Here is a 9,580-nt window from a genome sequence, read left to right as displayed (position 1 = left end):
TATTTTTTTAATTTTGTGCAAATTTCTAAATATTCTAACATTTAAGGCAAAGAGTTTGCATTAAGAAAGATCAGAAAATAGGCTTACGTTTATCCCAAAGTATTTCACCTTGCACATTACTGTTGTTTTTTAAACACATACAACTTTTAAGTGTGGACACTGGATCCTCAATATCTAAAAAATCATTTCTAATAACAAACACAAGTTTTTGAGGAAAAAATACTGATTTGAAATATAGACAATGGATCCCCAATACCTAAAAAGTTATTTCCATTAACAAACACAAGTCTTGGGGGTGGGGTGGTGGGGAGAACCAGAAAGAGCAGCTTCAAAATGCAGGGAAGCAAAGTAAAATGGAAAAGAAAAAGTAACTGAAGTTTACTAATACTGAAACTTTCAACAGCCAAAGTTTCACCCTTTTAGAATCTAGAGCAACTAATTTGGAATTTTAAATAAATAAGCTTAAGTTTATTCACATCTTCTGGTCCAAGCAGAGTTCTAGGGCCACGACTCTGCCTGCTTTTGGTCAAATTCACCTATTAGCCTTTTCATGTGAGCCAGCTTGTTATGAAGATATTCACATCTGTATTTTTCTTCATGATAATTGGGACTAGACTGCTTTATCTTCCGATATTCTTGTAAGACTTCTTCATGAACATTCTGATACTCTTTTGAGCCTGGAGAAAGGCGCTTTCTTTGTGCATCTAGTTTGATAAATCTTCTAGCTACAGTCTCCATCCTGGCATGCAAAGCTCTGTACTCATCATACCCTGCATTGACGTCATACTTATAATTCCAGCGTTGCTCATAGGAGATGATAGCAATATATTTTATCAAATAATCTGGGAGTTCAATTGCTGAAGGTTCCATGGAGGCAGTGCAATCCTCTTTAACTCCTCCACTGGAATTTGGACTGGAGTTATTTAGCTTGGCAATTTCCTCTTCTCTCTTAAGATCTTCCTCCTTTTCCTCAATAGTCTCAATGTCGTGCTTTTTTATTTGGTCCTTTTCCTTGTGTTTTTTAGACTTCTTTTTAGACTTTTTGTGAGACATTGAATGGTTTTCTTCCATAGGATTTGGACACTTTAATAGAACTGAACCAGGGGGTAAGGTTTCCAGAGAAGTCCTAGAGGTATATTTGTCTTGCTGGTTCTCATAGATACTATCGTTTTGACTAAAACTGTCAACAGGTAGGTCTTGAGTCCCCCAGCCTTCTGGAGTGCTAGGGGAATTGGAGTTAGAATTTACAATCTGAGGAGGATGTGAAACAGGCAGATGGGTTGAAGGCAAGTGGTGGAGAGGTGGGGATGGCAGCAGCCGCAGCGGGCAGCGGGAGGCCTGCAGCAGATTTTTCACTGGTGGGATTCAAATGACCATTTAGTGTTGGTGGTACTCTGTTCGTCAGGTGAGATATTCGGGCTTTTTTATTCATTAAAGGATCAATAAACTCTGAATCCAAAAGCCGTTTCTGAGGAGAAGATACAGCGTCTCTACTAGAATACACAGGAGATTCTGAACAGCTGGTGCCTGCAGCATTCTGAGATGGATTTAGTTTTCTAGAGAGCACTGACTCCAATGACTGTCTGTCTATTTCACTGTATCCAGGCCAGTCTCTTTGAAGCTCTTTAAAAACATAATCCTTTAAGGTATATGAGAGGTCCTTAGGATTCAGATTGGCTACCTGTTGCAGAGTTGCTCCCAAGGAGTTCCTGTCTTTTTGATTGACACCATCTTTCTGGAGTCTAGCAAGTAGCTCCGGTTTCTTGTAGGCCTTCAGGGCCAGTAAGTGAACCACCCTGTCCCAGTATGGCCTCTGAGAGACGCTGCTGCTGCTGTGTGTCTATCGAATTGTATTTGCAGGGTTCATGGGGGTTGACCTTTTCCTCTCAGGAACTGTATCTGAAACAGCTTGAGGTGCTTTCCGAATTTGCACTCTTTTTCCTACATGTGGTCCACCGGGTTTGATAACTTTTGTGCTTCGGTTGCGGGATTCCTCCTCGGCCTGGGTCATTCTTTCTCGTGTCATCTGATCCCAGTCGTTTGTTGCACACACTGTAATTTTATCTTGTATAAATCCCAGCCAATTGAGCTGGGAGGCTCCAGAGCTGGAGAATGTTTGCTGGACGCAGTCAAAGCTGCCCTGAGGGTTGTCTTTGCCCACATTTGACAAATAAAAGTTAAAGTTATGAACTTCATTGAGGGGATCATTTTTGGGAATTTTGACAAGCTCCTGGAGTCTTTCGAAATGAATTGAAGGTCGAAAAGGAATTAAATTCTTGTGGCTCTGGTAAGTCTGGAGCGCCTGGATCGCCGACTCGGTGAGCTTCACATGCAGTACGGTGATGTTGTCCTGCCCCAGCCGTCCGAACGAGAGCCCATAGCGCTGCCCCACGACCCCCGCGCTGCCCCACGACCCCCCCGCCGCCATCTTAAACCCCCAGGGGTGCCGCCGCCGCCGCCACTCCAGCTCTAGCCTCCACTGCGGCTGCAGCTGCTTGGGCTTCTGCAGCCGCCGCCACTGCTAGGGCCATCCCGCTGCTGACGTACTGTCATATACTGCGCGGAGCCAGACCTCGGACAGCCGCTGCCGCCACCTGCCCCACCCTCTGGCCCCCACGCCCCGCCCCAGGCTCGTCTCATTGGTCTCGTTCCCTTCAGAACCGCCCTCATCGGCCGCCCTCCACTCTCACGGGGGCGGGGCCCAAAGTCGCTGGAGTTTTGCTCCTGGGACTGGACGTCCGAGAGGTAAGAGAGCTATTACAAGGTTTTCTAATCCTTATGTTTTTTTTAGTGGATCTCCAGGTTACTGTGGTTTGTATTATCAGGCTACTTACAAAAATGAATACCTCTTTAAATCAGGCCATTTTACAGCAAACTATGGTCCTTGATCACCATTATGCTCTGAATAAAGACTATGACCAGTTGCACTTGAATGCTGTTGAACTTTCTTTATTGACTGAACTTTGAATTGTTTGATTTTGATCAGTTTGGGTTGTAGAAAGTCCTATTAAGAAGAGTTCTTTAGTTCGTTGGTATTATCCTCCTGATAGCTATTATAAAAGTTTCCCTGATGTATTGTATCCTCTCAAGAATCTTAAATTCTCATATGCAGCTATCCTTTGTACATTAAATGGTCTCCTTATGGTTAGGATAACAAAAACATGAAGAAAGCATATAAGATTCCAACTAATTTGACATTGTGAATTGTGAATTCTTAACTAAAACCAAGTAAGTCCCTTATGATCAGGCTCCAAGGTCTTGGTCAGCCTCTCGAAATTGAGAGGCTGAAACCCTTTGACCAAAATTGACCCATTTGCCCCTTCCCTCCAGCTCCTGGAAACCACTACCCTAACTCTGTTTCCATAAAATAGTAAACTATTTTAGAGTCCACATATAAGTGAGATCATGTAGTACCCACCGTGGGCTTATTTTAAGGATCTGAGTAAATCACCATCTCTCTGTGCTAGGGTATTCTGAGTCAGTCTTGTTATAAAATATTTTGTTTAGGTAACATATTGCAAAACATTTCATAATTCAATGGTTCCTTTCCCAGGAAAAAAGCAGTGAAAGTTCCAATAGCCAAAAAGTGTCTAACTCAACTGACCTTTGGGAAAAAATATCGGTATAACTCCAGATAGTCCTAACTTCTGAAGGTAATACTGCCTGGCCTCTGTTGATAAACAAACAAAAACAAAAAAACCACACACACACAAACCAGCTTCTTGTCTTTAAGTGTGCAAGAATGTTAGCACTTAAAATTTTTAAGATACACAAAAACTAAACAGAACTGTTCAAGTTTTTAAAGGGAGCTTGGAAATTTGAAGAAAGTAAAGTTAAAAATATTGCCCCATGAGTCATATAATTATTTTTCTTTTTACGTCTCATAGCTTCCCTCCTAGCCATTATTTAGGCAATTTTGTATCCAAATTTAATAATTTAACACCTTATTTGTTACAAGAACACGTTAACTATGTTATTTTAAGCTTTTTTGGGCAAATTACACATAATTAGATAGGCTGGGTTATGGCTGTCTACAAGATCCCAGCCTAGAGTGTGGTGCAGTAGCCTATTTTCTCTAGGACTCTTGCTGCAACAGGATATGGGAGAAGGGAAACATTAACGTTAGCAGAATGTGAGGAACCAGATTATGCAGACATGATCCTTGCATTCCCGCACCTCTCCAGCTGATTTAGAAGAGGACACAGAGGGAGACAGACATATGGCCATTTCTATAATTATAAACTCTGCTACATGCTGAGAGGATAGCTTCTCAAAGCCAGTTAGTGTACAGGCAGTGGAGGTGGGGACTGCCCTACTTCTGCCTAGGGTCACAGAGTCTGGCAGATCTGGAAAGACTTCCCTGAGAAAGTGACCTTGGAACTGATATCTTAGTGGAAATCACTAGGCATTGTTTTGGGAGGGGGTGAGGTGAGGAGAAGGTCAAAAACTTTCATGTAGAGGGAACTTTGTGCAGAGACCTTAGGCAGGAAGAGGTTTTGCATAGTGGAGGAGCTAAAAGCTAACAGCCAGGCTACAGTACAGAGCAAATGATGCTGGGGTGTGAGGTGATGTCAAAAGGTAGACACCAGGGCTAGAGGGCGCATAATCTTGCAGGCTGTGCTAATGATTTTGTTTTCTACCCAAGAATGCTACTTCAGGAGATCAGGCAAAAGGTTAGGGTGATGGTGACGGTGGAAATGTAGAAAAAGGAATTTATTCAAGCGGTATTTAAAAAGCAGTGAAATAGAGATGAGTTGGCGATAGATTGGATAAAAAGAGTGAGGGAGAGGGAGGTGTCAGGCTGCAGCCTAGGTTCTGAGTTGCCGAAGAGGGGTCTTTTCCTCAAGGTGAGCTAAGGCTTGGAACCACGATTTTTGGTCACTTTTTCTTATTTTCAGTGTGAGAAGTGGCGAGTTGGCTGTCCAGGTACACACTGTCATCTTACGCTTATTGTTTAAAACAGAGGCGCATATTTGGAGAGTGAATGAGTGAGGAGCCAGAGGAGAAGGTAAGCCGGCAGAGGCCAGGGAGGAGAGGAGGAAGAAGAGAGTCTGGGGGCGCGCCCCCAAAAAGGAGTCAGGGAAGACAGAGCAGAGGCCGGGGAGGGGAGAGCAAGGACCATGACAGGAGGAAAGAGAGGCTAGGGAACACTGAGGTGGAGGAATCCTGGGATACGACAGTTGTAAAGAATTGTAGCCAACCTAATCCAGTTCTCTCAATGTGCAACTGAGGAAATTAATTTTCATGCGTTTACTTTATTGTAAATGTGGTACTTGCACTTGAGAAATTTTGGAAAACATAAAGATGTAAAGCAAATTAAGATCACTCATAGTCTTTCCACCTAGAGACATCTACTGCTAAAGCAAGGACTTTGCTCCTTTTTTCCCTTTGCATTTTTACCATGGTTGGAATTGTAACACAGAATTGTAACAACCTTATGTCCTGCTCCAAAACATAAATAATGGTTGTAAAGCGTCCCACACATTGACCCAAAGTCTCCGTTGAAACAGGAAATTGAGACACGCGGGTTGTGAAACCTACTGAAGTGAGCGGCGGCGCCAGGATTCCTGGGACCCCGACCTCTTTGCAGCTTACACAGCTAAGGGCGAGGGCGCCCTTCCGCAGAAGCAGCAAACCGCCGGCAAGCCCAGCGAGGAGGGCTGCCGGGGTCCAGGCTTGGGAATTGGCTGGCACCCGCGGAAAGGGACGTGAGCTGAGTGGGAGGGGAGAAGAGTGCGCAGGTCAGAGGGCTGCGCGCGGCGGCGCTCCGCGAGGTCTCCACGCTGGGCGATATGAGGTGCCTGCTGTTTCTGCTGCTGTGGGCGCTCCTCCAGGCTTGGGGAAGCGCTGAAGGTGGGTGGAACGAGGGCGCCTGGGTGCGCTCGCGGGAGGGCGGAGAGAGGGAGCTGGGTAGGGACCGGAGGGCAACGCCTGATGGGGACTGGTGAGACCCGGGACGCACTGGCGCGATCCAGGTAGAAAACTCGCTGCTCCCTGTCTCTGGGGAGAGGCAGCGCAGCACAGAGTTCGCTGGCATCAGCCCCCTCGTGAAGCTCATCTCCTCTTGTTTCTTTCTTTCTTCCTTCTCTTTATGCTGCCTGCTCTCCCGTCCACTTGCTACGCGCCTCCAATCTTCATTCTCTCCCAGTCCCGCAAAGGCTTTTCCCCCTCCGCTGCCTCCAGATCTCGTCCTTCGCCAATAGCAGCTGGACGCGCACCGATGGCTTGGCGTGGTTGGGGGAGCTGCAGACGCACAGTTGGAGCAACGACTCGGACACCGTCCGCTCTCTGAAGCCTTGGTCCCAGGGCACGTTCAGCGACCAGCAGTGGGAGACGCTGCAGCATGTATTTCGGGTTTATCGAAGCAGCTTCACCAGGGACGTGAAGGAATTCGCCAAAATGCTACGCTTAGCCTGTGAGCCGAGGGATAGGATCCTGGGCCGGTACCCAAAGGGAGAGAATGACCACAGAAGCTCAACTGGGAGACTGTGGCACCACCTGATGAGATTCTCTGCTCTGTCCACCCTCTTCTGATTTCCCTTCTACCTGGAGATGTCCCAGCCTTTGACTCTTCAAAGTATCTCTCGTTCCTGCCTACTCCAGGTCACTTACTTTCCTTTCCCTGAAGTCTGGGTCCCCATTATAACCTGCACATCAATTTCTTCTCTTTCATCTCTCCCAGTCTTTTAAACCCTTCTTTGATCTCTCTCCATTCGTCTCCACAGATCCCATGGAGCTCCAGGTGTCCGCTGGCTGTGAGGTGAACCCTGGGAACGCCTCAAATAACTTCTTCCATGTAGCATTTCAAGGAAGAGATATCCTGAGTTTCCAAGGAACTTCTTGGGAGCCAGCCCAAGAGGCCCCACTTTGGGTAAACTTGGCCATCCAAGTGCTCAACCAGGACAAGTGGACGAGGGAAACAGTTCAGTGGCTTCTTAATGGCACCTGCCCCCAATTTGTCAGTGGCCTCTTTGAGTCAGGGAAGTTGGAACTGGAGAAGCAAGGTCAGTCTACCTTCCTTACTCCCTGCACTCCACTTCAGGGCTCCAAACAGGCTTTTCCATTCCAGGGTTCTCATACCTTTGAGCATTCAAAGAAGAGGAAGGCCCAGGAGGGGCTGGATAAGGGGTGAGGGTATTTATTCATTTCACAGACATCAACTGAGCACCTCTTGGGTTCCATGAATTCAATTAATGAACAACTGGGGGTGAAAGGTGTCAGGCAGTTAGGATCCCTGCTTGGTAGAGGGATGTTAATTAATGCAATGCTTGAAATAGGCTACATATGTTACTTCAAAACAAAGGTTGTTATAGGGGAACAGACAAGGGGCATTCATAGGAAGCTGGGACCAGAGAAGGAGAAAGAATATCAGGGCAGGCTCCCTGAAGAAGTTGGGACAAATGGATTGAAAGTTGTGGGAGACTTCATTTCCAGAAGTGAACATGTCAGGGGCATACAGGAAGGAGGGAAATAAAGACCTGAAAGTCAAAAAGGATAGTATGAGGCCTGGAGCCTCTAATGCAGAGTTTTCACTTTAAGATCCCCTCCATTCCCTTGTTGGATACAGTGAAGCCCAAGGCCTGGCTGTCCCGTGGCCCCAGTCCTGGCCCTGGCCATCTGCTGCTGGTGTGCCATGTCTCAGGATTCTACCCAAAGCCTGTATGGGTGAAGTGGATGCGGGGTGAGCAGGAACAGCAGGGCACTCAGCCAGAGGACATCCTACCCAATGCTGACGAGACATGGTATCTCCGAGCAACCCTGGATGTGGTGGCTGGGGAGGCGGCTGGCCTGTCCTGTCGGGTGAAGCACAGCAGTCTAGAGGGCCAGGACATCGTCCTCTACTGGGGTGAGAAAGAGCTGGGCCCAGGCTGGAAATGGCAGGAGGTGGTCCTCAGGCATAGAGGGAGGCACTGGGGAGGGATGTGGCTTGATATATCCAGGTTAGAGGAGTTTCAGAGATGAGGCGCCCAATAAAAGGGATAGAGAGAGGGGTTCCAGATATAGGAAGGAGGGAAATAAAGACCTGAAAGTCAAAAAGGATTGAAATAGTGTTTTGTATACAAGAAGAAACAAGACTACAAAACTCAAGGATCCAGAAGTAGGCAGCGGATAAACAATCCCAGGAGGATTCATTCCTCGGCATAAAGGGAGCCAGGCCTTTGGGAAGGCAGGTTAGCAAAGATAGCTTGGTTGGTTGAGTGCTCCCTGTGTAGGGGCCGATGAGTCTGCATATAGTATCTCATCTCATCATTCACAGTTTTCTTTGAAGCAAGTACTGCTCTTTTCATTTTATAGATGAGGAAATGAAGGCTGAGATAGGTTAACTGCCTGGAGCCACATAGAAAGTGGACGGGCTGGATTTAGATTCAGGTCTGCCTTGCTACAAAGCTGTTGCCCTTTCCCTCTATGCTACACTAGCAAGTGCCAAAGTCGGCTGAATTTGGGATGCCCAGGCACTGAAAACAAGATGGGGAATCTAAACTTATAAGGAATAGAAATTGATGTTTTAAGTGGAGGAGGAAATAAGAAGCACCTGGTATGCTCACGCATGCCTAGACCAAGGGATTGGATATATAGAGAGAAGGGTCCTGTGCTAAGAGACAGCCTATGTTCCTCCAAAGCAGGTGGGAGCTACACCTCCGTGGGCTTGATTGCCTTGGCAGTCCTGGCATGCTTGCTGTTCCTCCTCATTGTAGGCTTTATCTCCCGGTTTAAGAGGCAAACGTAAGTCTCCCCTTTCCCTTTCCTCAACCTCTCTCCCCTTCATTCCTGGCTTCCCTTTTCCTTAATGGTCTTTCCCTTTCTGTTCTCTCACAGTTCCTATCAGGGCATCCTGTGACTCTCCTTGCCACATCTGTGTCTCTGGAACCCAGGACCTCTGGACCTCAGGTTCCCAAGACTTCAGTCCTGGTCTGTGCAGGAATTGAAGATGAAAGGAATTGAAGATGAAAGGAGAGATACCTTGAAAAAGTAGAGAACAGTCGTGAGGCAGCTTTCATCACACCCTTTTAACATTTATCTAAAAGAATTTAAATTCTTTTTAAAAAATTACACCACAAGTTTATAAGCCCAAATGGCTCTGTGAAATCAGAAGTGCAAAGGTGTGCAAACTTGTATCTGAAGACCTACCAGGGACAAGCAGGTAAGAGCTGGTGTGAGTGTGTGTGATGGGACCTGCAATGAACTGGAATGCACATGTCCTACCCAGAGGAATCAGCTGCAGCTGCTTGTTGTCAAGTATAAAGTCAGGACCTGGCTCGGCTTTAACCATTTTTCAAGAAAACTGGAAATCTGGATTTTCAGTGAACATGCCTGATTTTAAAAGGTTGACACAAGTTTTTACAAAATACTATGTGGGACACCCCAAATACATACCTACTGACTGATGACAAACCCAGGAGTTTGTGTCTCTATAAAAAGTTTGCCCTGAATGTCATATTGGCAGTTGGAGGACACAGTTTCTATTGTAAATTTGGATTTACGACTGAAGAAGGACATTTTCTCTTTAAAAGAAAGTTAGGTAATAAGAAACAGAGGGCTCTCACATTTTTACTTGGTGTAATTAATAAATGAAGAGAAA

The 9,580-nt window shown here is 46.2% G+C and overlaps 2 protein-coding genes across 3 annotated transcripts; one reads left to right on the top strand and one right to left on the bottom strand.

The window, feature by feature from the left end:
* Positions 1-297: 297 nt before the first annotated feature.
* On the bottom strand, positions 298-2,428 carry LOC129040437 (RNA polymerase II elongation factor ELL2-like). Its single transcript, XM_054494983.2, is given in 2 exon segments — positions 298-1,290; positions 1,292-2,428. Coding segments are annotated over 2 exon segments (1,929 nt in total). The 3' UTR covers positions 298-498.
* A 3,082-nt stretch (positions 2,429-5,510) lies between these two features.
* CD1D (CD1d molecule) lies at positions 5,511-9,580 on the top strand. Of its 2 annotated transcripts, none has more exons than XM_054457037.2 (6): positions 5,511-5,853; positions 6,149-6,415; positions 6,726-7,004; positions 7,568-7,846; positions 8,625-8,724; positions 8,818-9,580. In XM_054457037.2, exons 1-6 carry the CDS (start codon positions 5,793-5,795, stop codon positions 8,837-8,839), a joined length of 1,008 nt encoding a protein of 335 aa, XP_054313012.1. In that variant the 5' UTR covers positions 5,511-5,792; the 3' UTR covers positions 8,840-9,580. The 2 variants fall into 2 exon arrangements, with proteins under 2 accessions (XP_054313012.1, XP_054313003.1); XM_054457028.2 differs by having other exon boundaries at positions 5,518-5,853; positions 8,622-8,724.

Source organism: Pongo pygmaeus, chromosome 1 (assembly GCF_028885625.2).
Source record: "Pongo pygmaeus isolate AG05252 chromosome 1, NHGRI_mPonPyg2-v2.0_pri, whole genome shotgun sequence".
NCBI lineage: Eukaryota > Metazoa > Chordata > Mammalia > Primates > Hominidae > Pongo > Pongo pygmaeus.
Note: the sequence above shows the minus strand (reverse complement) of the source record. Positions and strands in the feature narration are given on the sequence as shown.

Coding starts and splice junctions, on each gene's coding strand:
- CD1D (XM_054457028.2), top strand. CDS start 5,793: ATGAGGTGCCTGCTGTTTCTGCTGCTGTGGGCGCTCCTCCAGGCTTGG. Junction 7,005..7,567: donor GTTGGAACTGGAGAAGCAAG/GTCAGTCTACCT, acceptor TGTTGGATACAG/TGAAGCCCAAGGCCTGGCTG. Junction 7,847..8,621: donor GGACATCGTCCTCTACTGGG/GTGAGAAAGAGC, acceptor GTTCCTCCAAAG/CAGGTGGGAGCTACACCTCC.